This window comes from Mus pahari, chromosome 15 (assembly GCF_900095145.1).
Source record: "Mus pahari chromosome 15, PAHARI_EIJ_v1.1, whole genome shotgun sequence".
NCBI lineage: Eukaryota > Metazoa > Chordata > Mammalia > Rodentia > Muridae > Mus > Mus pahari.
In genome coordinates this window covers 19536063-19563251 of record NC_034604.1, presented here as the reverse complement: position 1 = coordinate 19563251, position 27189 = coordinate 19536063, and the positions used below count along the sequence as shown (strand labels likewise).

Below are 27189 nucleotides of genomic sequence, written 5' to 3'. Positions count from 1 at the left end.
AGAGTGTGTGTGAGTGTGTGAGAGTGTGTGTAAGAGTATGTGTGAGTGTAAGTGTGTGTGTGTAAGAGTGTGTGTGAGAGTGTGTATGTGTGTGAGGGTGTGTATGAGTGTGTGAGAAAGTGTGTATGTGTGTGTTGTGTGTGTGTAAGGTTGATCTAAAGAGGACCCTAAAGAGGTTGTAGGAAACTTTGTTCCCCTCAATGTGGCATACCTTGCTCCCTCTCTTGGTGGCTTTATCCCGTGTGACATGTTGGTCAGGCAACTCAGTGGGCTGATATTCATATCTGGCATACTTTCTCTAGTGTGAAAAGGCCACAGGACTCCAGCAGGTCGTATTTCTGATGAATGCTCTTCCAAGGTGATGGTCTGAGTCCTTGAACCAAGATTGCTTTGATCAGCTTGGCCATCTTCAACACTGCAGATTTCAAAGCTATCTGTCTTTGGCAACAGCAGGTCATGCCTCACAGGGCTGAGGTAGTTATAGTTGTCTCAGGGTGTGTTGTGGTTTGGGGGTCTTATTTAAACTTAAAGTATTCAGAAGATTCTTATGGTTTCATTGGGAACCATTCCCCACAGGATCATGTGTTCGAATACCTGGTTTTCAGCAGGTGGTGCTGTTTTGAGAGTTGTGGAATCTGTGATGTAGGTCCTGACTGGCAGAGGTATGTCAGTAAGGGAGGTCTTGGAGGTTTTTAGTGGGCCTGCTTCTGGTCTCACTTTCTTCTTCCTGTTTGTCACCATGATGTGGCCTTGCACTTCCACCCACATGAACTGAGCTGCTCCTTCTGGCATGTTCTTTCCACCATAATGGTCTGACATCCCATGAAACTGTGAGCCAAATTATACTCCCCTCTGTCTTTTATACACATTTAATTTCCGAGATTATAATACAATATCTCTTTCTTCCCTGTCCGCTTTCCAGACTATCACATACATCTCTCCCAGCTCTCTTTCAGAGTTTCTGTTCTTCCCTTTATTTATTCTTCTCTCATATATTACATCCTGACTACAGTTCCCTTCCTCTCCTCCCTCCAGTCTCTTTTCCTCACCCTCTCCCCACCCCTACCCCCGTACTCCAGATTCATCTCCCTTCACCTGCCCTCAGAAAAGAGCAAAACTTCCGGGGACATAAACCAAACACAGCATAACGAGCTACAATGAGACCAGCCATCTGTTCTCAGGTCAAGTCTGGAGGAGGCAATCTAGTAGGAGAAAAAATGTCCAAAAGGCAGGCAAAAGAGTCAGAGAAGCAGGGCGTGATGGTGCACGCCTTTAATCCCAGCACTCGGGAGGCAGAGGCAGGCAGATTTCTGAGTTGGAGGCCAGCCTGGTCTACAAAGTGAGTTCCAGGAGCCAGGGCTACACAGAGAAACCCTGTCTCAAAAAAACCAAAAACCAAACCAAACCAACCAAACAAACAAAGAATCAGAGAGCCCCCACTGCCACTGTTAGGAATCCCATAAGAACACCTAGCTCCATGATCAGAATGTCTATGCAGAGGATCCAGGTCAGACCCATACAGGCTCCATGATCTCCGCGAGCCCACTTGAGTCCTGGTCAGTTGATTCTGTGGGCCTTGTTCTTGTGGTGTCCTTGATCCCTCTGGCTCCTCTGATCTTTCCCTACCCTCAGGACTCCCTGAGCTCAACCCAATGTTTGGCTGTGGGGCTCTGTATCTGCTCCCATCCGTTGCTGGATGAAGCCTCTCTGGTCTCTCTGATGATGATTATGTTAGACTCTGGTCGCAGCACATCAGGCAGACATGACAAACTGTAGGTCGGAGGTTTGGTGGCTGGGTTGGTGTCCCAGTTCCTCCACTTGAGGCCTTGACAGGATACAGAGGATGGCTGGCTCAGGCTCCTTGTCTCCCATCACTAGGGGTCCTCACTGGTGTAGACTTTATAGAGTTTCTCTTGCACTATTCTACCTTGCTCCCAAAATGCCTCTTCTGGGTATATGCCCAGGAGTGAATAGTTCAGGTAGAACTATTTGCAGTTTTCTGAGGAACCTCCAAATTGATTTCCAGAGTGGTTGTACCAGTTTGCAATCCCACCAGCAATGGAGGAGTGTTCCTCTTTCTCCATATCCTCACCAGCATGTACTGTAACTTGAATTTTTGATCTTAGCCATTCTGATTGGTGTGAGGTGGAATCTCAGGGTCGTTTTGATTTGCATTTCCCTGAGGATTAAGGATGTTTAACATTTCTTTAAGTGCTTCTCAGCCATTAGAGATTCCTCTGTTGAGAATTCCCCATTTATGCTCTGTACCCCATTTTAAAATTGGGTTATTTGTTTTTTTGGAGTCTAGCTTCTTGAGTTCTTTGTATATTTTGTCTGTTAGTCCTCTGTTGGCTGTGGGGTTAGTGAAGATCTTTTCCCAGTCTGTAGGCTGCTGTTTTGTGCTTCTGACAGTGTCCTTTGAGCATCACTGGTTCCTACTCCTCACCTTCACAGCAGTTTGCAGGACATCTCAGCTTCCAACAGCTGCCATCCAACCCAGAATGAAACAGCTTCTCTCCTAGTCTCAACCTGGCTATCCGCAGCTCCTGGGAGTGTGCTCCCCGCCAGGCAGACTGTCCTGTCAGCTTCTGTGCTGTCTGCTTGACTACCCCCCCCCCCCAATAGATGTAGGGGAAGTTCTACTGTGTACCTCCTACAGAGCTGTGAAAAAGGTAAATAATATCTTAGCATCACCATGAAGACAAGTTTTAGCTTCAAGGACTCAGTGGAGGGCACTTAGGGACTGCAAAGGTTCAGGGATCACTTTGTCAGAAACGTTGGGTAGAAGGTTGCTATGTTTTTTCTAACATGGCTTTTCTTGTTTCTGGTTCATGACCTTTTGGGTTTAGTCATGTGTTTTATATAAGGAAGGTCTAAGGTAAACATTGCCCTGTAGTTGTTGTTGAGAGTTGGTTCAGTCTCTAAGCTTTAACCTATGATAAAGTGGCAGCTTTTAACAATCATGATGCTTGCCTTCCATGCCCAGAGTCAGCCATGCTTCATTTCTGCTTCCCATAACAATTTCATCCCTCCCATTCAGACCTCTTAGATGGTCATTTTTCTCTGGTGTAAATCAAATTTCGTTCTCAGTGTTCATGGAGGGCAAAATGGATTTCCATCAAGTAACTGACATGAAATTCTGCTGTGGCTCCTTCCTTTTCTTCTGTTTTTATTTGGCAAGCCAAGTTTTGATAAATGCTTTATATTGCCAGAGGCTAGGCATATTAAATTTATAAACCAAATGGTTTCACCTGAAAACAATACTCCACTAGGAAGAGCTTCAACAGCAGTTCTCACAGGTAGTGTGCTGGTGGCTTAGGTGCCTCGGCCTGAGTGACATGGGCTGCTGCCACCTTCTTTTTAATACTCCTTATGCTATTTTATTTATTAGTGTGTGTGATATGTATGATATGTGAGTGTACGTGTGTGTGTGTGTATATACGTGTGTGATATGTATGATATGTGAGTGTATGTGTGTATGTATATACGTGTGTGATATGTATGATATGTGAGTGTATGTGTGTATGTATATACGTGTGTGATATGTATATGTGAGTGTATGTGTGTGAGTGTGTATATACATGTGTGATATGTATGACATGTGAGTGTATGTGTGTGAGTGTGTATATACGTGTGTGATATGTATGATATGTGAGTGCAGGTGTGTGAGTGTGTATATACGTGTGTGATATGTATGATATGTGAGTGCAGGTGTGTGTATGTGCATGTGTGTGCATGTGTGATATGCATAATATGTGTGAGGGCGGGTGTGGGTATACCATGACGCCATACCTGTGGAGATCAGAGGACAGCTTTGGGAATCACATCTCTCCTTCTATGGTGGTCTCCAGGGATTAAACTCAAACCCTCAGACCGTCAGGCTTGTGCAGCAAGTGCTTTTTACCTAATGAGCCATCTCACCAGCTTCGTTTCCTTCTTAGATAGCAGAAGGTGACCAGGGATCTTCAGTCCCAGTTGTCTCAGAAGAAACCATTTAGGTAGAATGTGTGGATCCAGAGAGTTCCTTTGCTCAACATTGAGATCATAGCTCATTCCTTCTCAGCGAATCAGAGGCATCTTTGTTCTTCTGGGAGTTAATGTAAGCCAGAAGAGTCTGGGTGTGTGGAAGGCGGGTAGTTATCAAGAGAGGAGGTGGTTAGAATAGGGAATGGTGGTGGGAGGGATCTGAAAGGGAGCAGTGGTGTAGGTGCTCACGGAATGGCGCTCCTTCTCACGTCACACTTCTGTTTATCTATGGATGGAGAGTAACAATACCCGGTCCCCATTGCCACCACTAATCAGTCACAGCTGCTACTAGTGACAAATGTAGCAAGCACTAACTACACTGTAAGTGAATTGCTACACTCCATAGCCACTGTTTTATTAACCCCACCCCCCTGACCAGATACACGTGGGTTCATTTCATTCACTAGGGCCTTGTATGCCTTTATTGTGTCAGTTAAGTGTGTGCTGGGCTCTAAGGTTTAGTTGCTCAGCCACACATAGTCTAGATGGGTGTTTGGAAGCAAAAAAGTTTAGTATAATAATTAAAGGAATAATCTCACTAAAATGCGTAACTATACACTGTGTGTGTTCCTGTATATAACTTTTGGTTTTGTTTGTTTGTTTTTTAGATAGGGTCTCATTGTGCAGCCCTGACTGGCCTGGAACTCACTCTGTAGACCAAGCTGGCCTTGAATTTACAGAGACCCACCTGTCTCTGCCTCTTAGGAACTGGGATTATTAAAGGCATGCTCTACCACACCTGACTCATGTATATATCTATAGCTTTTATGGAGCACTTACTAGGACCCAGGCCTTGAGCTCATGTTAGGGAAACTGCTGTAATCCCAGTGTTTCAGTGAGGAGCAAGCATAAGTCTTAGGGAATAACACGAAAAGTAGACAGACTGCAGAGATGGGGCCGTATCTGCTGCACTACATGTAGGGTCACTGAGAACACGTGGGGAGTGTCAGGGAGAGACCACTCCTTTCTGAGCCTGTCTTCTGCCTTTAGAGAACACTCAGGACCGGGTGTCTTACTGAACTGGATCTCAGCTGAGAAATGACCAAGATGGGACATGTGACAAAAACCAGACATTTCTCTTTCTTTAAAAAATGATAATTAATTAATTAACTAATTAATTCGTGTGTGCACATGTGGCGGTCAAAGGACAGCTTGCAAGAGTTGGTTCTTTATTTCTACCGTTTGGGTTCCAGTGTTGAACTCAGGTTGTCAGGCCTAGCAGTAAGCACCTTTACCCCCTGGGCTATTTTGGGGGTCCTGGGTATTTATTTCTTATAGTTTTGGAGACTGTGAAGCCTAACGGTGAGGGGATGCATCATCTCATGATTAAAACATTATACACACACATATGTGCATATGTATATAAAATGTACATCTTCAGTCTTTCACGGGCACTATGTCTCACATGAAAAGGGAGCCCTTAGGACTCCCTTGCCTCCATAACTGCCTTCACTCCTGTGTTGGGATTGAGCTGGTAACACACACTTTGCGGGACACACTGAACCTGTAACAGTCACTAGATTCCCACTGTGTCATCCCAAGTGTCTACAGCAGTGTGCTGTGGGATCTCACCAGGCTACTGAGAACTGTTATCCTGATGCGTGAGTCAATGGCTAGTCTCTCTTCTCCAATATTTACAAGTTGGGAGTACAGAGGAAGGTAGGGGTGTGATTTCTGTGTTAAAAGGAAAGAGCATTCTCGTAAAATATGTGCTTTAAATGACCCAAAGCTGGCTTTTAAATGACAACAAATGGAAGGCATTCCTTCCAAGGACACATTTCCTATAGCTTCTCCATTGGATGGAGCCCAGGTTTCCCAGCCCTCAAAACAAGGAAGGCGTTTTCAGGAGGAAGTTTGGGGGGGAGACAGCAGGGCAGGAAGAGGAAGCTTTTATAGATAACGGCAACTTTTTAATGAGCTTTCTTTAGCCTATGACACCTCCCTGCCACCTTGACACATGGTAGCTTCATCATCTGTGCAGAAGGACGCTGGCCATCTGAGTTTGACATCAGAGTTCCATCTCTGGTTCAGTGGTGTCCTGGTTCTTCAGTCCCAGTCATGTGAAGTCACTGGCAAGGGTGGGGGGAAGGGCATCACTGCTTCAAAACTGGTGTCACTGCCAAGACAGTCTACATGGTCAACACACGGTCTTTTAATGTAATCTGAGAGTGGATGGGAAGGGACATGTATCTCAAAGTCATGTTTTTTAAGAATGAGAATTTCTTAGACCTTGAAGGTAACTCAGAAATCATATGGTCTAATTCTCTCCTTTCACATTTCTATTCTTTGAAGCTTGCTAAAGCAATACGCTTGACTCACGTGACATCTATTACAGCCACCACATTCCTTTTGCATGATGCCTGCACACGCATCAAAATACAATCTGCCCTTCATAATCATCATGCTTCCGTAATTGCCTGTGGTTGCCTATGGTTCCCCATAGCCCCACGGCATAGCTTGACACTGTCCACTCGGAGTCCCTGCTGAAGTGCTGTCACATGGCTGGATGCTCAGTTGCAGGCTGGTGGAGCTGGGCATGGAACAGGCAGGCGAGTTGGCTGTTAGCCAGGGGCTTGACTGAACTTAGAGTCTTAGCTAAAATACTCCTTAGGTTCTTCCACCGCCTCCCCCCCCCCCCCCCAGGGTCTGCTCTTCTGTGTTGTTGGCCATTTCTGTCTTTCTGTTTCAGGACAGGTTTATATTTCACTCCTGCCCTTTCAGCCTTAGGCTTAAGCTCTTACCTCGAAGGTCCCTGATGCTCAGGACACAGAAAGAGGCAGGGAGGAGAGCATCTAATCACTTAGCTTAGAGGCTCAAACCACGTGATTTCTGGGATCCTAATACTACTCTTGGGTGAGAGGTCCTTTCAGGATCATGTGACTAGCACACCCTGCCTGCGGCTGTGCCAGCTGCAGACTGGGACAGTGCCGAAATGCTTGGGTAATATAGCACTATTAATATATATGTGATATTTATATAATACAGTAATGAAACAATGCTATATATTACCCCCCTCATGGGGCTCCTATTGAAGCAAAGATTACTGAAGATAGCTATCACTTATTATCTACTCCATGCAAAGTATTCTATATCTGTCATTTTAGTTTGTTTTTCAAAACAGCTGTGTAAGATAGGTATACTATATATAATTAAATTAATAGGGCCTACAAGATGGATCAGTAGGTAACAGTGCTTGCTACCAGGCGCAAGCACCTAAGTTTGATTTGTGGGGAACCCACATGGAAAAAGGTGACTCTTGGAAAGCTGTCCTCTGACCTCTATGTGTATACTGTGGCATGCCTTCCCCTACCCCAGAATAAATAAATGTAGTAAAAATTAAAAACGAAGAAAGGAAGAATGCACTGCAGATTTCTGAAATGATACAGCTAGAAGCGGTGTAGTTGGGAGGCGTCCACCCACACACTTCTCAGGTCCTCTTCCCCTCTGCACAGACAGCACGTGTGAAGCCATTTTGCTTTGAAGATACAGCACGAGTTGCTGTCTCCCAGTCTCCTTTCACATTTAGACCTGGGAAACTCACCAGCTGTCAGAGAATTTTCTCCAGGACAGGCTTCCAGATTTAACTTAACTGTTTGATGCCGACGATGGCTACCTCAGGACTTGCATGTGCTAAGCAAGTGCTCCACCACTGAGTTCTACCCTGGGCTTCTCCAGCATGATTTTAAGATGTCAGAAATTAAAAGTCAATTGTTTAACACCGAAACACCAAACAAACGGAAACACACTTCCCAGAAGCCTTATCCTTGCCGTGCTCTGGCACGCTTGTGTCCCTGTGCGACTGTCCCTCCCTCATCCCCAGGATGGGGAGGTGGCCTGCCTGTCTGGCCAGGATCTCCAGCACCACCCTGAGAGCCACTCCACCCCTAAGTCTGTTGACTTCTGGGGAAGACAGGTCCCTTAATCAGCAGCATTCAGCGTCTGCCCTCTAGTTAGTTGGGCCACATAAGGTCACACCCTGCCGTTCAGTATGTAGCTGCATTGGCACTGTAAGCAGTAGACAGGGCTGGTCCTCTCCCCCACCCTTGAATATTTCTTTGTCCTGGGATGCAAGCCAGTTCCCAGGAGCTGTTACATGCTCAGTTGGTCCCTGAAGGACTGCACCCCACTGAAGTGCATCTTGTCATTGTGCCACCAGGAGTAGCTGGACAGTCACTCTCTGTGCTAAAAGTCAGGCTCCCTAAGTCACCTTAGGATGGCATCTAGCAGGAACTATGCAGAAATCCCTCAGGTCTTAGCATCATTGTGCTCAGTGATATATGCTTATCTTATGGATAGTGTGTGTGTGTGTGTGTGTGTGTGTGTGTGTGTGCGCGCGCGCGCGCACCCATGTGTCTGTGTGCATGTATATATGTATGTATGCATATGTGTCTCTTTGTGTGCATATGTGTATGTATGCATGTGTGTGTGTGTGTGTGTGTGTGTGTGTGTGTGTGTATAAGTGCATATATGTGTATGTTCATAGCAGGAGCTATGCAGAAATCCCTCAGGCCTTAGTATCAGGGCCCTCACTGATACATATATGGGATAGTGAGGGTGTGGGTTGGGTGGGGGCAGAGGACAACCTCGGGTGATGTTCCTTAGGAGTCAACCACTATTATCTTTTTCTTTTTTCTTTTCTTTTCTTTTCTTTTTTTTAGACATGGTTTCTCATGACTTGGGACTTGTCACATGTGCTAGGCTGGTGAGCTCGTGAGCTCCAGGGAGCTGCCTATCTTTATCTCCTTGAGATTATTAGCTCGTGCAAGTATGCCCAGCTTGCAAGGCAAGCACGTTACCAACCGAGCCCCCCAGCTCTGATGGGTACTTTAAGTGTTGACTTCATCCCAGGCTGTGTTGGCTACTTGGAGTCTCAGGATTGTGTTCCCTTCAGTCCTGGGATCATCTAGGGGCTGTGGTGTGTACAGAACTTCAAGTCTCACTTTTGGTTTCGTCTCGATCCTCTATTCTTCCATTCTCTTCTCTCTGCTTTAATTGTGCATAATATACTCCTTTAAAAAACAAGCCTGATATGGCTGTCTCCTTAAAGGCTCCACCAGAGACTGACAAATACAGAGGAGGATGCTCGCAGCCAACCATTGGACTGAGCTCGGGGGTCACTGACAGAAGAGTTGGAGAAGGGACTGAAGGAGTTGAGGGGGTTTGCAGCCCCAGTGGAGGGAACAACAGTGTCAACTGACTAGACCCCCCAGAGCTCCTGGGGACCGGACCACCAACCAAAGAGTACACATGGAGGGACCCATGACTCCAACCACAAATGTGGCAGAGGATGACCTTGTTGGATATCAGCAGGAGTGGGCCTGAGGGTATCTGCTCCCGAAGTGTAGGAGAATGCCAGGGCAGGAAGACAGGCGTGGGAGAGCACCCTCATAGAGGCAGGGTGAGGGGGAATAGGATAGGGGGCTTCCAAAAGGAGATCTGGAAAGGGGAAAACATTTGAAATGTAAATAAACAAACTATCCAATAAAAAGAAAAAAGAAAAAAAAAACCCAACAGACAACAAAAACAGTGTTAGGGCCTGTTTTCTCTCCTACCTGAGGCAGGTAATCTGACCTTGAGAGGTCCAGACTCCTCTTCCTGTAGGTACCACCAGGGGCACAGGACACAGTGACATGGTTTTAAGAGAAAAAGATTGCTTCTGTCTGCTAGTCTGCCTTCATACTTGGAGTTCAGTTTTTAAGAACAAATTGGAAAGCTGGGCATGGTTGCTTATGATGTAATCTCAGCCCACAGGAGGCTGAGGCAGGAGGATTGTTGTGAGCTCCTGTCCAGCCTGGTCTACACAGCGAGTTTCAGGGCAGCCTGGGCTACAGCTGCCTGTCACATAAAGGACAACCAAAGAGAACAGAAGGTTGGCCATGGTCATTTTTACCTCCTGTGCTTTCTTGGGGGAGATGCCCAAGCTGTCCTCCACACAGCTTAATCAATACATGAGGCTGTGTATGCCTTTTTCCTCCAAGAACTGTGCCTGCCCACCGGCACTATCTGTGATGCAGCCTCCAGCTTCTCCTTTGGTCTGTGGGACACAGGCTCTCCAGACCAGTCACCTGACAGGGAAGGAACCTGGCAAGGTTGCCTCTTTTGTGTGGACGATGCGTCTTTGTGCGATGCTCCCAAAGCCCTCACTCTCACCCTGGCTCTGTGGACCTTTAGCTCCCATGTAGAACCTGGCTTCTCACCTCACCTGTCCTATGAATGCAGGTTCAGCCAGTGACTAACCTCATTTTATGAGGGCTGGTTTTGTTGGGCCAAATATGGCTGATAGTAAAAACAGGGACAACTGACAGAAGGTCACAGGAGGGTTCTAGAAGTACGGTAGGAGAGAAGGAGTGGTGGTGGCATCTCTTGTACTGCTGTCCCCCTCTAATCTCGTTCTTCCAGACAGAAGCTGTGCCGTGTGGCTCTTAGTAACTGCAGGTTTGGCCAGCAAATCTCAGAGATACGGCTTCGAACCCTAGTCTAGCTTTCATAAAGCCTGCTGTGAAGTGTTACCAAACACCCTAGTTAGACTCGGGGATGTTTCTGTGCACCCATTTACCTCTCCCACATTTTCCTTTTTACTGCTTTGTGGAATGTGGCACAGAGGACAGCCATACTGGAATATGACAGGGGAGGATTTCACAGCGGTCAGGTAGGGAATAGGCATGCGAGACCAACACACTGCTAGCTTCTTAGCTGTCAACGACAGCGCTTCATAAGGTCATCTGGCAAATGTAGCATATAGCTTGTAGTTGGAGGTGAACTTGTGAAGCTGCAGGAAAGCAGGCTATAAAGTAAATGGAAACTGTTTGTTCTAACTAGGAGTTACCTGCAATGTGGTCTTTACTTACTGAGAATTATGCCGCTAGGCCACGCTGCTTGATTTCCTTCCTTGTGCTGTCAAGTAAGGCAGAGCCTTTTAGATCTACATGGCTGGAAGCACAGCCTCCCAGCATGCCCTCGGATGTTCAGGCCAACTGAGGATGCTTCGGCATCTCAGGTAGAAGCCACAATTGGGAAGATTCTTGTCTCACTTCAGAACTATTCTCTCAAGGAAACTGAAAAAAAAAATGCTCCCTGGTAAAATTCAGATTGGTATTCTCTTTCACACCCTCTCTTCAGGCTATTGTGCATGCACAGTGTCTATGACATCCATGGGTCTGTCTTGACATACTGAAGTGGCAACACACAGCATCATACAAAGATTCCCCATTTACACAAGAGGCAACCTTCCCAAGTTCCTTCTCTGACAGGTGACAGCCTCTGGTCAGGTGACGACTCCAGAAAGCCTATGTCCTAAAAACCGAAGGAGAAGCTGGAGGCTGCATCACAGATAGTGCCCATGGGCAGGCACAGTTCTGGGAGGAAAAAGGCATACAGCCTCATGTATTGTATAGACTTGACACACTGAAGTGGAAATGTGTTGCTGGTGCAAACACCTGAAGGCGTGTTTTCCCCAAGTGGACACAGGTGAAAGACTAAGGCAGACTTGTGAAGGAACGTTTGGCTGAAGCAGATACCGAAGAGAGAGGATGTTCTGCTAAAGCAAGCACGTGAAAGGACATGTGATGAAGGATTCTTTGCTAATAACACTCATGTATTGGTCTGCCTTACATCGCATAGTTGAGCTGCATTTGTCGGGACTCTGAGGACTCAGGATGATTAGATAAATGTGCTGAGGCAAGGCACATGGAGGACACGTGATGCTTGAAGGGTATAAATAGGACTCCACAGGGTGATGGAGATAGAGCTGGGCTTGCTGGTACAGCTAGCTGTGCAACACTTGTGGGTCTGGCGTCTTTGCTGATCTTTGCTTCTCTGAGAGAGGCACAGCTGAGAACTTCTCCTGGTGTCACTCTGGGTCCCTCCTGTTGACTGAGCCAAGGTTGAGGCCTGGCTGTCTCTGCTAGGTCGTGTCACCTCTGTTGCTAACCCCATGCTACCGAACTGGACTGCTGGTATATCTGTGAGGTGTTTGTGAGTGAATTGAGCTGTCTGCTAACCTGTGACCTGAACTGTCCGTGAAGTGTTTGTGAGTGAATCGAGCTGTCTGCTAACCTGTGACCTGAACTGTCCGTGANGTGTTTGTGAGTGAATCGAGCTGTCTGCTAACCTGTGACCTGAACTGTCCGTGAGGTGTTTGTGAGTGAATCGAGCTGTCTGCTAACCTGTGACCCGAACTGCTAATTTTGAGATACCACAGAAGGGAGTTGCCCCAAAGAACCTTTCGAAACAGGTTCACTTCCCCTATATCCTTTCTTTCCCACTACCTCTGGTAGGTGGTGGGCTACAAGGGATGTTAAAGCATTTAAGAACCACCATTAAAAATAGGATTTGAAAAAAAATTAAAATTACAACCCATAAGAAACTAAAAAGGGTTTGGTGAGATGGCCCAGAAGATAGAGATATTTTCTGTGTCAGCCTGATAGACTGAATGGGATCCCCAGAGCCCACGGCGGACAGAGAGGACCTGACTCTTGGCAGTTGTCCTCTGACCTCCGTGTGTGTTGTGCCACACACACCCCTGAAGATGATGATATACAAGGTCAGACATGCACTCAGGAGGCAGAATCTCTGTGAATTCTGGTCTATATAGTGAGTTTCAGGCCAGCCAAGGCTACCCAGTAAGATCCTGTCTCAATAACAACAACAACAAATATGAAAATAAACTTATAGCCGGGCATGGTGGCGCACGCCTTTAATCCCAGCACTCGGGAGGCAGAGGCAGGCGGATTTCTGAGTTTGAGGCCAGCCTGGTCTACAGAGTGAGTTCCAGGACAGCCAGGGCTACACAGAGAAACCCTGTCTCAAAAAATAAAAAAAATAAAAAAAGAAAATAAACTTATTATTTATGTTATTATTACAAAAATTAAAAAAAACTCATATAACTCACTTTATTTGGTATTTTTGGGGAGCACTTTCCATTAGTGGAGGTCACAGTGCATTTGTCTAATAACTATATCACAATGGAAGAAATCAAGGGAAATTCTTCACATATAAAAGTGGATTTTCCAGTACTTCCTAATTCCTATAGGCTCACTTATCGGTCAGAGTTGCAAACCTTTTTACCAAGAGAGATCTGCTCCTGGGGATTGAACCCAGGTCCTCAACCCTCTAAGTAAGTGTTCTAGAGTTGAGCTGTACCCTCAGCCTTGGAAATCTACCTTTAAAACCCTTTGTTTTGTATAGATGACCTTCTAGCCCTGAGGCAAGGCTACGGGTGTGAGGATGTGAGGTTATTTACTGCTTGGGAGGAAGTGTGCACTTAGCTTGTAATTCTCTGGAAGAGCACTCAGGACTAGGGCTGGTTCTTACTGATAATTCATACACTTAAAGGTATATTAACATGCCATTACTTTTCAGAAACACAGAAAAGTACACCCTGTCTTGATAAAGGAGTTCAAAATATCACAAGAGACCTGATTATGAGATTAAAACTTGGCAACCTGAACAGAGTTCTTTCAGAGGAAATAAAAAGCCAGTCAGTCAGGCTATTAACTTCAGCTGGGCCTGCCATGATGCTTATAAGGGTATGTCAGAGTCGAGGCCTGCACTGAGAGCCCATGTCCCAGACGCTTGAATGTCCTTGAGGCACCTGTAGTCTTTCTCTTTCAGCTCAGCTTCCCTTCAGGCATACACTATAAAACTCTATGAGTTCCCAGTTCAACAAAACAGGAACTGAGAGGCTCAGAGAGGCCCAGAGAGGCCCTCTGGCACTGCCTTAGCACCGGAAGCATTACTAATGTTCACTGGTGACAGTCTTAATGTTCAGTGTAAGGAAGCTATCTATTTAATTTTAGAGTACTGTATTAGTCAGGGTTCTCTAGAGGAACAGAACTTAGAGAAAAAATTAATCTCTCTTTCTCTCTCTCTCTTTCTCTCTCTCTCTATATATATACATATATACACACATCTATATATACACACATATGTGTATATACATGGGAAGTACACACATATATAATATATACACACAAAGATCCTTTACATATTCTAACAAATATCATATATATATAAACATATATATATATATGTGTGTGTGTGTGTATGTATGTATATATGCATATTTGCACTGGTATCAAGTCATGAGATCCAAGGCTTAAAGCTGAATTATTAGAATGGCTTACAGGTGGTGGTCCAGCTAATCTAACAGTAGCTGCTTGCGAATGGATGTTCCAAGAATCCAAAAGTTCTTCAGTCTACAAGGCTCAGCTGCTTTGATAGACACTGGAATCCAGAACAAGTGGGCTCTGATGCAGGTGAAAGAATGGACTTGCTAGCAAGGTGGGAGCAAGCTGGCAAAGAGCAAAAGCATTCTTCGTCCACGTCTTACGTGTCGGCTTCCAGCGGAAAGCGTGGCCCAGATTAGCTCTGGGTTAAAGGTTTTCCTCAGAGAGCCAGATCAGAAGTACATCTCCCCAGTTTAAATTAAGCAGGACTCCCTCACAGGCATGTCCTTTATTTTTAGCTTCTTGTAACTTTTAGATGTTCTTGACAACCAAGAACAGCTATCATAAGAACTGACAGGCATCTCGATAGGGCAAGCAGAAGAATTCTATTAATTCGTTTATTCTGTCTATGGACTCAGGCGCTCCCTCATATCAATAGCCATGTGCTACATTCCTAAATGAATGGATTTAACAAGATGGCAGAAGCAAGCTAGCTCACACTTGAACTGTGAGTGACAGGCTTTCTAGAGTACACCAAGTGCCTTTCAAGGAAGCTGAATCACATATATCACTATTTACACTGGCATCGAAGCATGGGACCCAGTGTTCAAACTCAGAGCTGGTGAATTAAAGAAGGCAGATGGATGCTTCAAGCGTAGATCTCACGACTCCCGGCTCAAAGTCCCCTGTCACCCATATGCCCTGGGAAGGAATGGAGGACAAGAATGATAGTGTGTAGTTATGTCCCCACTTCTCATCGAGAAATCCTCCAAAAGAGAACAGAAGAACCTTGCCAGAGAGTGGGGCATGCACAGGCACCTCCACTTGGTGCCTGAAAGCCGCTGATGGAATGCCAACTCCTTCAGGCTGGGAAGGGTGTCGGAGGCACACCTCAGTCACCTGCAGTTCAAGACTGCAAGGGGCTATCACTTGTCCTAAAGTGTCATCTGGGCCAGTTTAACACACACACACACACACACACACACACACACACACACACACACACACACGCGCGCGCGCGCGCGCGCGCGCACACACACTTGTATTTATCACACATTTATATATATTTTCTAAAGATTCATTTTATATGTGTAAGTGTTTTCCCTCCATGCATGTCTGTGCCATGTGTGTGTAGTACCAGTGGCAGCCAGAGGAGGGCATTGGATTCTCTGGCCCTGTAGTTACAGATGGTTCTTAATTACCATGTTGGTATAGGAACAGAATGGGGCCTTCTGAAAGACAACACATCTCCCTCCCTCCCTCCCTCCCTCTTCTCTTCTTTCATCATCATCATCATTATTATTATTATTTAGTTTAAGAAAGGGAAAGGCACTGCCGAGGACTGAAGTTGCCCAGAGAGCTTGGGAAGGTTTGAGGTCTGAGGCTCTGAGCCCAAAGAGTTCCTTACTGCTCATTTGCACAGCATTTGCTTTCTTTGACACTTGGTGATCTTGACCCCTCCTGACCCCCATCCTGCACATGCTCTGTTTTGCTGCGGGTAACCTGAGGTCAGAGGAACTCCCGTCTTTCTCTGTCATTGGTTTCTTACATATTTTGACCTTGGTGCCTCACGAACTCCCTTCTCTGCTGTGCCAATTTTAGTATGTTTCTTTTCCATTCAATAGTTTTGGGTTTTGTGTTCCATCTATAGCTTATGTTGCTAAACTGCTGTTGAGAACTCAGCGATCAATGGGAGTGACAGAACCACAGCATACAAAGAGCTGATTCCAACTGGGTCCTTCTGATGGAAGTTATTATTAGTGCATTAGTGAGTGTTCTCATGGCAACTTGACACAAGCTATAGTCATCTGAGAAAAGGGAACTTCAATTGAGAAAATGCTTCATGTAGGCAAGTCTGTAGGACATTTTCCTAACTACTGATTGACGGGGGGAGGGCCTAGCCCACTGTGGGTGGTGTCATCTGTAGGCTGGTGGTCCTGAGGTCTATAAGAAAGCAGGCTAACCATGTGAAGCTAGTCAGGAAGCAGCATCCCTTCATGGCCTCTGCATCAGCTCTGCCCCAGGTTCTTGCCCTATTTGAGTTCCTGTCTTGGCCTCGCTCAATGAATATGACTCAAGATGTGTAAAGCAAATAGAGCCTCTCCTCTCCAAGTTGCTTTTGGTCAGAGTATCAGTAACCTTAGCTATGACGCTTGGTAAAATGTAACAACCGTTAAATTCTAAGATATACAGTATTTACATTTGATTTCAAGTAAGAATCTGTATTTCCTTTTAAAACATTTATCCGTCAACAAATATGAAGAAATCCTACCTTCCCTGTGTAAGTCAGCAACAGAGTATGGATTGATCTGTGAACCCACACACACACCCTGTTACACACCCTGTTACACAGGTAAGTGCTCACTGGAAAGATAACTGTTCAGATAAGAATGTAAGAATAAGTCCAGGCAGATTTTAACGTATATTTTTTTTTTATTAAATATGTAAAAAGATCAACGCAAGTCAAGTTATTCACATATTCAGAGACAAAAAGCTATCCTACCATGCGACAATAGGTGGGTAATGTAAAATGGACGTGATGCATCTGAATAAGACCTCTTCATCTATTATGCCATTACTTATCGATATTTATAATTAACAATACATATGTTTACATTCCTTTCAGTTTACATTTAATATATAACAAAAGCTTTATGGTGTACTATTTAGTAAAAGTAATCTGAATGCATATTAAACCTTAACGGAATAATGGAAACACTCACCAGGAAAGGGAGGAAATCTTGGTTCCCTTCTGGAGTTTACTTCTCTCAGTTCAACAGGGTGTTTGCCTTTTGAACAAATTTTCCTGCTTCTCTACTTAGAATCTGAGCTTTCTCTTCATCATCCCCTGCTTCGGTCACTTCCAATCTGACAGTGGCAATGGAAGCACTTTCGGCCAACAGTGGGTGTGGGGAAACTGAGGGGAAAAAAATCAACTTCTTGAGAGGGAGGAGCAGGGACCCATGCTGGGATGCCTGTGGACCCAATGTGATGAGCTGGGGCTGGGCCGGGGCTTAGAGGACCGTGTGCCCTGAATGCAAGGTAAGAGAATGAATGGGTTCCGCCATCCGTGAGTGAGTGGTGGGTGCCCAGAGGCTGGGGGTGGAAATAGCTGTGAAGGATTCCCCAAAGCATCCATGGCGCCATCTGGGACATAGCACTTCACAAGATATTTAAGATGGGCACACGAACAGGAGGTGCAGCTTCTCTCTAAATGGATGAATGGTCTGTCCTGAGCCACTAGGAAGGAGAGTGGAGTCCACTAGCCAGGGAATATTTTTTCAGACATGTGGCCAGTAGGTCTCCAGCTTAGTAGTCCAGGGAGGTGGAGAGTTATAGAGTGCTTCCAGCAAGAGGCATTGGGAGAGGAAAGATCCTGACTCCCCGATACCCATTCACAGGAGTGTGGCCATGGATTCCCCAGCCCTGGGGATTATTAAGATGTCCTGGGCAGGTACAGGAACCACCCAGGTGTCTGTGAATAGCCGCTTATTGTACCTCTTTATAATAGCTATTTAAAACAAAACAAAACAAAACAAAACAAAACAAAACAAAGCAAGTGAATAAAAAAAAGCTCAGGAAAGCAACAAACCATGAAGCCCGATGAAGCTGCACGGAGCACAGCCACTACCGCAGCCAGGTGGGGGAGGACGTCACTGCGAGGGGCGTGGCTTGCCAGCCTCAGAGAAATGTGCTGCGCTACAGGGCTGAGTGAGCAGGAGAGAGAAGGAAGGAGAACCAAACGCCATGGAACATCTGTCCACTTCTGCACAGTGTGTTGTGATCATTTCAAAAACACAAGCCATCTTTTCCACGTGGACCTCAGTCCCATACAACGCTGCCGCGAAGGTTTAGTTTGGAAAGCTTTCTCTTGGTGCAAAGCGGCAACGCTAGAATTTAAGGTCAGTATCCCATCAATTAATAAAGAAATTTCAAAGCTTTATGATGCACAATTCAGAAATTTATTTTGAGATTTTTTTTTTTTAAAGTGGAAGGTGGGGTGGGCACATTTGTTTCTTGTTTCTCTGCACTTGCTGGCCATATGACCAGTGACAGCAAACCTAAAGCCAAAATCAAACAAAACAGAGGGGGTTAGGAAAGAATACCATCTGTCAATTGGGGAGGACGGGCGACCATCAGGAAGGACACTAAGAAAATGTGCAAATATTAGTTTAAAAACAAGGAATGCCTTCAATTCACTAATGCTTCCCGTTGATGAATTGCCATGGTCTAGCAAATGTCAGTGACAAGGAGGGCCCCTTGCTGCAGAGAGGGTGGGGTCCTTACTCCAGAAGGTAACGGAGTCATTGGCGTTTTTGTGTGTGGCCCCACTTCTCCCTCGAAATCATGCTATCAAATCAAGTCTTCGCTTCCAACCTGGGCAGCCAGCACCGACACGCTGCAGAAGGCTGGTGTGTAGGGCACGCACCCTCAAGTCCCCCTTTAGTATGGATTCCTTAACGTGAATTGGAAGACTTGGCTGAAGTTCTTACGAGGAGGCAGAGGGAAGAGGCAGGAAGCCTCGTGCCTTCTGAGTCCACCCTACCCCCTTTGAAACTGCAGATTGCCAATGACAACATCTTTCGGGGAGTGGACCCCCACCAAAGAAAGGACCCTGAGAAAGAAAATAACAGGAGAACCTGGGAGGGGGGGAGGAAGGGACACACGGAGCAAGGGCAAAGCTGAGATGGTATTGTCCGTGAGCGAATGTCTGAAAACTGTGTGGTTGTCTAATATGCTGCTGTATCAACACTGCTGGGCCCTGAAGTCATAGTTCTGAATCCATTTTTTTTCCCTTTAGTGTTGTGAGTAGAGGGAGAAACTGTTTTCCCCATGACACAAGCTACTGTCATATGGCTTTCATATCAAATATCTGTTTCCCTTTGTTCCAATTAATTATCTGACCAAATTTATGAGAGGAGGTTAGACTCGAAAACATCAAAGCACCACAAATGCGCGTGACATCTACTGACACTGGGTTGAAAAATGCCAATATAAATACCATATATCAAATTACCATTGTTTCACACCAGGATAAAAAGGGGTGGTGGTGGTGGTGGTGGTGGTGATGGTGGTGGTGTTGGGGTGGGACATAGTTATGAGGGAGGAGTAGAACCAGTCTCAAGCAGCCAGGTGGTGACGTTGAAGGTATGTGACCCTATGACCTGGCAGGGAGCTGACCAGAATGGCCATCTGCTAACGTATCTTGGCAGAGGAAGTGGGAGCCAAGAGCAATGGCTGGCGGATGCAAGATCACTGTCAATGGGAATAGGTTGGGAACGGCTGGTTTCTACTACGCTCCAGGCCACACACGCGTTCCAATTCTCCGGAAGCAAAGTCCCCACACACGATGGAAGCGTCAAGAGCTGATGAGATGGTTCAGTACTCTTCCTGCTGCTGGGGCTGCTGGTCATGGGCTTGCTCCTCTGCTTCCGGCTCTTCCGTTTGGCCCTCCTGTGGGATACGGGAGGAGTTTTTAGCTAACTTGGTTTACTTTCAGGCCCTGTGTGTGTGTGTGTGTGGGGGGGTGTCAGGCCTAATCAGCATGAGTCACCCAAACACCAGGTTCCGTCTGAGTACGAAGTACGCCAGCCTCAGACACGACTCAACACACAAATGCTTCCCAGCTTCCTGGTGTCATCCCCAGACACAGGGACACCTTCACATCCCAGTGCCACCCAGAGGAGGACCGCTCTGCAAAGCACAAGCACCGGGTGTTATGAACTCATCTCTTCTTCCAACTGTTTCCCCAGGAAATCTTCATAAAGCAAACTGTGTACTTTGCCCTCCTCAGTGAGAGTCGATATGATAAGCCAGACACAGCCACTCCACAGCCTAGTAACCACAGAGAAGCCTCAAACAGCACCCCAGGCCTCTGCAGATGTATGGGAGGCTTGTCCCTCCCCCAACAGCCCATCATGCACTGCTTGTGACCTATTTCCTGTTCCCACTGTTGCTGTCAGTCATCATGCCTGGGTAGTGGTTCTGTGAAGGGGATGCTTTCTGCCACCCAACACCGATATGAGGCAGACTGAAGACACCAGAGATGCAACTTGCTAGTTTCTGAGGGGAAGGGAAGGGGTGAGAACACATTTCCCAGGCTGCTGTAGGCAAAGAGGTCCCTTCAGCACTGAGTTAGAAGCTCTGGCTCCAGGACCTTGCCACCCATCTTTAGGGCATGTAGGGCCCTATCTGCTCACTTTCTGCTCCTGACTGGGGAGCAGAGAGGGTCAGTTTTCCTTCCCTTGGCTCCACCTGTCCTATTTAGTCAGTGAAGCAGATCACAGGCATTGTCTCAGCCTTGGCTTTTGTCACAAAGAATAATTAGTTCTTTACCACCCAAGCAGAAAGGGTGAGACAAACTGAGAATAGCCAACTGCCCCTCAGGAATGGCACAGAACTTCAAGATGCAGTCTTGCGTGCATGCTGTTGTCACACTTGGACGTGTGGCATACTGACTCCGGGTCTGCCAAGCCTGCCCTCTTCCTACCTGGCCATTTCCTGTGGGCCAAGGCAAGCCTGTTAAGATCCAACTCAGACAGGACTTCACCCTTTCCCTGTGTGCTACATCTTCCTTCTGCTTTCTGCATCGGTTGAGACTCACCTGGAGCCTGTGGTATGTGGGAACGCATGCTCACAAGGTTTGATCTCCAGCATCACAAACCCAAAACCAAACCCAACCAACTCTCTCAACTCCCCTAAGGAAACTCACTTGGAATCTCGATGTCTGGAGCCCCTTTCTATTGGAGCCTGAGGTTCTTGAGACAGGTAGCCTTGTCCAACTGAATTGCATCTCATTCACTAGTGTTCCACATATGCCATGCCAAGTGGAAGAACGCAGATTCCAGAACGGATGACCAAGACAAGACTACCAGCCAGGGCTATACGGTGTCTCCTCAGAGACCATGTAATGTTAAGGTTATGTGCACTGACTGTGGAGTTCTCTGCCAAGCTCCGAAATCTGTGACCTGTGAGGCTCTGGGCTTACCCTACAACTGCTCTACTCATGTAGCAAGTTTAGAGTGTGTTTCACCGATCAATTCAACACTGCATTCATTTCATCTAACAGAGGAACAGGTAAGTTAAAAACTAGTAACTTGCCCAGCTTCATGTTTTTTCATAGTCAGCATGGTAAACGTGAGCTGTGATTGTAATTTCTTGGTGTGAGAATACTTTGGAATATATTTCAAATGTGCAAACAATTAATAGACAGTTACCCTTTCTACAGCAGCCAAAAGTGCAGAGTGACATCAAACTGAGGACCTGAGACTGATTCTAGCATTGCCCTTTACTCTTGGTCGATGGCCACATGATTTGGTAATTGTGAGTCCTGACTATGCCTATGACCATACCACTGCCACCTCCTAGAACTGTCCCATCTTTGGCAGGTATGGGCAGATATCCTGCTCTGATTCTCACTCACACGCCAGGCCCCAGGGCTTTGCTGTGGCTGCCCTTTGGGCAGCATCTCCTGGCAGGTGCTTCGCCCGCTGTTTGACATATGGGGTAGTAGCCTTCTCAGCTTAAGGAGTCAGAGCCTTGACCAACAGTGGCAAACAGGGCCGTGTGGGAGGTCACAGGGCAGCAGGTGCTGGTCTCAGTCAGAGCAGGAGTCCTCTGCTGTAGAGGGATGTGGGAGGGTCCAGGGTTCATTCCCCACATGAAAAGATACTTCTGGAAGCCTCTCTCCCTAACCCTGCTTCTGTATTAATGGCTCCTGTTTCTCTGGCTAAGCTTCTGTCTTTCTTTCTTGCTTCTGTGTGTATTGTGCTGGTAACTACGATCCAGCCATGCTCTAGCCATTCCTCCCACCCCACCACGATGGGGATGCTAACTTACTCATCCTAAGCCCCCAGTCTGCCATGCTGTCTTTCATACTCTGCCCTCAGCTGCTTGAAGCATACTTTTCTAACATAGTTGTTCTTACGTGTGGCCTCAGACATGGGCTGTGCTTTGCGTTTTACAGAGAATCTCATCACTTCTGGGAGTTTACTGTGGGATAACAGTTTTAATCCAGGCCTGAGAGCAGGAGGACCAGACTCCATTAAGCACAGAGTCAGGAATAAGCTGCAGGTCCTTGTTCCTCACCACTGGACAAGGCCCCTCTATCCTCAGGTCCAGGTTGAGGAAGGAGGTGGCTCTGCAGTCTGTAGCTGGAGAAAGAAGTTCCCCCCACACACCAGGCTGAAGTGTTAGCCAGGGGAAACTGTTAGTGATGACACACGCCTTTGGAGGCTGCTGATCTCCAGGACAATACTGGTGTAAATAGCAAACGTGCCTGTGTAGCTGCTTTGCTAATGCTTAGAACACTCACAATGCCACTACAGGCTCCCCAGCGGTAGCCAGGTAAAACCTACACTGAACACGGGACTAGTATGCTGGTGTATCAGCAGATGAATACTAACATTTCTGTGGCAACCCCTGTACTTCTCTAAGTGTTTAGCCGTGAGCAATGTTACTCTACTTTTACTCTACCCATCAGAAAGAGAGGCAGGTTGGGAGAGAGTGTCAAAGGATGATCTTGGCCACGATGGATGAAAGATGAGGTCAGAGGTCACCAGAAGTTGATGTTCCTGATCCTTAAACGGGAGACACTTAGCCTTATGCCCCCGTTTGGTGCCACCCCCATCTTGGCTCTGTAACTGCTAATGTCCCAGTTCAACCTCCAACCCAAATGCCATCTTTATAACGATGTCTGCTGGGATCTCCAGGCAGTGTGTATCCCACACAAGTTATTTATGTCTCCGTTGTCACATTTATCACAATCTGCCACATTTTCCAGTCAGCTGAGTCCCTGGCTGTCTCCCTCCTTAGGTCTGTGAGTTCCTCTGAGGTAGTAGCTGGATCTCTCTCTGGATAAGGAGAATTTCAAGGCCAGTGGAGTGCACAGATGCCCCAGTGACAGAAACAGACTGTCTCAAAAGAGTTCTGAGGAGAAAGTCAGTCTTCAGTTCATTTTAACAGTAGCTTTCATGACAGTACCTCAGGAAATGAGCAACTATTTGTCAGCTGGCATACCTCTGCTAGCTGGCGTACCTCTGCAAGCTGGCGTACCTCTGCTAGCTGGTAGGCAGGCAGCCAGTGATTAAGCCAAGACACCTGTGGTCCAGGTTACATAAGGAGAAATATACTGAGGATAGTAAAGAGGCACAGTATTTCTGGCGGCCAGTTCTGGAAACTTCCACTAGGCTTCTACACTTCAAAGCTGAATAACCTGATCACTGCTCTACGCTGGAGTTTTAGATCTATACATCATATTCTGGGATTGCTTGACTCTAAGAGGCAGTGACCAGTAACCAGCAAAATGAAAACTAGAAGAGCCCCCAGTCGGTACTCCTCCTGGGAAGTCAAACCATGCTCAGGCAGCTTAGTGGAAGCGCACACATGCAGTCTAGCCTTTGATTCCTCAGCCCATCTTCCCCCTCTGGGAAAGCCAGACAGCCAGACACTTCTGCCGTCTCAGGTGCTTACACATCCTCACTCCAAGAGCCTTAAGCAAAATGGAGATGTTTCTTCCCGGACTCCGTACTCTTCAGACCCACACAGGAGCTCAGACCTACCCACCACCCAGGTGTGGGAATGGCCTGGACATAGGACACAACACTGGGACAAACAGAGTGAGACAAAAGGAGGATCTGAGGGTTGTGGGTGGGAGCGTGTAAGGACACCGAGGCCACTGAGCATGCATTTCCAGAGGGAAGCCCTAAAGGGTAGGCAGCCCCTTTCTTAGACCCGCCCCTTCTAGTGCTGGCTGTGCATCAGGGTGGCCGCTACGGAAGCAGGACCCATGCTCCTCAGAGATAAAGGCAGATGCTTGAAGACTCCAAGGTTTCTTGGATGACTCCTTGAGCCTTCAGCAGGGAAGCAGAACAGAGAGTGAGCCAGTGTGCACACACATGCTTGTGCACAGCATGGCACACACCCATCCAGCATGGTGTCTGTACACACATCTTCCCTTTCTTACTGTAGAAATGAGGCCTAGAAACCTTGGTCTTGGGTCTTGTCACACAGGCCACAAGAACTCCTGGTATACTGTGTATCAAATGCCTGATTCCCCATGGGAATCTCATGTAGCCAGATATCTCATGGGAATTTTCCAGACACAGAGTTACAATGTAATGTATCCTGAACTGGAAACACTAAGCCAGGGACTGCATGTGAAGACAGCTTCAGCAACACACACAGGTGAAGTCTATGTCCCTTCAATACTTGACTCCTCTAACTCTCTTTCTGGCTGTGGGATGGTTAAGTGGGTGTGCCCACGTCCACGTCTCTCTTCCTTAACACATTTCTCCTCGTTTGATGATAATCCAAGGGTTAAGGTGCTGCACAATGGTAGAGCCTGTTCCCAGCATGCACAAGACTGAGTTTAATCTTCAGTACCAACGCCCCCCACAAAAACAAAACAAAACAAACAAAAAACAGAGAAGGGAGAGAGAGGTCCGGATTCAGACTCTAGTTGCTTACAAAGTACCGAAGCTCTTTTTTATCTTTCTCTTTATCTAGAAAACAGGACAATATGTACTTGATAAGATTCTCAAGAGAAAGCATCTGCTAAAAGTACTACCCATAAATCACAAAGGCCCAGGCGTCAGTCTCAGACTCCAGGTATCTGATCCAGGGTCTAGGGAACCCATTTGGCCTTACTCACTGATGGTGCTTTATGCACTAGCATTCCTGGGCCATCTGCTCTGTAACCATGCCCACAGTACAAGAATTGTTCTGTGGGTCTAGTGGGTGGCAAGGTACACTAGTGTGTGGGGGACTGGAATAGTAGACTTCTAGGAAGGGCCTCCTCAAGCCACTCCCTGGAAGACAGTAAAGTTCCTGCCCCAGGCTCACCTGCCCATCCTCAGCCAGCAATTCAATGGTGTCACACAATTCACCAGGCCACATTCCAACACCGGGTCTCCTCCCTCTTGGGATCAGTTCTGGCTTTGAGGAAGGTTTCCTTCCTGCCACGAGGGCACTGCTGGAAAAATCTAAGCACGCATGTTGGACTTGCTCCTGCTAGCACCCGCCAGCACAGATGGCAGCCACACACACACAGCCTCATGTGGTGTGCTCATCTGATGTCATCTCAAGCAAGCTTTAGAGGCAGCCACCGCAACCGAGGTGTACCTCAGTACATCTATAGTGGTCCCAGGCACACTACAAACCAACCTCGATGCTGAGAGCCACATCTGATGAGATCATCATGGCCTCGGAACTTAACTGGGCAGAGTCCCAAGGTTTCGAAATCCACATTTTGAGCTTCTAGTAACCAAGAAAGAAGTTACCAGAAACAATTTAAGAGAAAAGAAAGCAACGGTGGGGAGTTCCCAAGCACGGCACGGTTCCCTGCAGCCGAGGGAAGTTCCCAAGCATGGGAAGTTCCCAAGCACAGGACAGTTCCTGTAGCCGATGGAAGTTTCAATGCTAGCATTTTAAGGCACACGTGGAACAAACATCTGCCTTTGGCTGGAATAAGAACATGAACTTTCTGGCAGCTCACTAACGCTCTGCAGAGACACTAGCACATGTGACTCTTCATAGTTCCCTCTGAGCACCCACAGGCCTCTGGGGCAAAATGCTAAATACTTCACCAGCTTTGACCTAGGGTAAGGAGATGCTGGCACCCAGCCCTGGCCTCTTGCCTCCCCCAGCCCAGCTCTGTAGAATGGGAAGCTTCAGTAGGTCTCTCACTTCTGCCTCGCTCAGGTCAGGCTCTCCCTCCTGCACACACAGACTGTATTGACTCAGCAGTGTTTCTGTACCCTGCCTGTCAACTCCTGGTCATAGTGTCCTTCCTGACCCTGTTGCCTGGTCTCCCCAGTCCTCCACACTCCTCTCTTCTTCCCACTTTCTCTTCCTCTTCCTTCCCCTCTCCTTTTTCCCTTTTGTTATTGTGTGTCTTTTTGAGACTGGGTCTCACTATGAAGCCCTGGCTGGCCTGGAACTTGCTATGTAGACCAGGCTGGCCTTGAACCCATAGAGATCTACCTGCCTCAGCCTCCCAGGTTCTAGGATTAAAGGCACATGACACCGAGCCCGGTTTCCATTTTTCAAAACAAAATAAAACAGGGTCTTATGTAGCCCAGGAGAGCCCTGGGTTAACTTTGTATTCTTGACACTCCTGCCTGTTCCACCCTGCCCAGCACAAAGCTACACCCTGGGTTTTGCCCTGTACACTTAATTAGTGGCAGGTCCTGCCTACAGAGAAGTCTGTATGTAATAAAATTAGACGGCTGTGGGGCACTCAGGAATGGGAAAAACTGTTTTCTCGCTTAACCATCCTCAGAAAACAGATCTTCATACACCTCTTACTGTCCCATTCGCTCAAGGTGAAGTGCTCTGGGTGTTTCAGTTCCAGTCTCTGCCTCTACCCAACGCCTCCCAAATTAACTGCACATCCCACAGGCGTGGCAGCATAGATCTTGGTGACAAGCATATTGATCTCTCTGGGACCATCAAGGCTGCCGGCTATGTTGTAACATCACCGAGACCCCAGGGAAATAGTTAAGATGCCCGGGTGTGCTGCACTTTGAACTCAGGAGCCGGGGGGTGGGGGGGGGGGGGGGGGAGAGGGAGGGGAGGGGGGGGGGAAGGGGCTCCGCACACCCACCTGTTCGTCGGAAGCGTAGAGCACTTCCATTAGTCGCTGCACGAGGTCATCGTTCTCCTGCCCATGTTCTTGGCACAGCAGCTCAATCTCTCTCAACTTCCCGAAGTAGAAATCCCTCTCCTTCTCCANACCTTCTAGGGCAAGTTTCAATGAATGTACCTGCAGAAGAGTGGGGAATTGTAAGAAAGACCCATCCAGCTATGCCTGTATACCATGGAAAACACGTGGAGCTGGACACAGACAGGAATGGAAACACAAGTGTAAGGGAGAAACAAGAGGTTTGGCGGCCAGTCTCGGGAGCACGCTGAGTGTTCGCTACTGGAGTATTTATCAGGTAGTCAGGGTGTTCCATTCACCTGCATACCTGGGCTTAGACAAGCCTTTCTTCTCTTG

General features: G+C 47.1%; 1 protein-coding gene across 5 annotated transcripts in view; it reads right to left on the bottom strand.

The window, feature by feature from the left end:
* Positions 1-16605: 16605 nt before the first annotated feature.
* The window catches only part of Mapre2 (microtubule associated protein RP/EB family member 2), a 140865-nt gene continuing 130281 nt past the window's right edge, over positions 16606-27189 (bottom strand). For all 5 annotated transcript variants that reach the window (XM_021214487.1, XM_029546792.1, XM_021214486.2 and 2 more), the window contains 2 exons: positions 26797-26955; positions 16606-19646 (listed from right to left, as the gene is read on the bottom strand). In XM_021214487.1, coding sequence (XP_021070146.1) covers positions 19572-19646; positions 26797-26955 — 234 coding nt within the window. In that variant the 3' untranslated portion in view covers positions 16606-19571. The remainder of the gene's footprint in view (positions 19647-26796; positions 26956-27189) is intronic.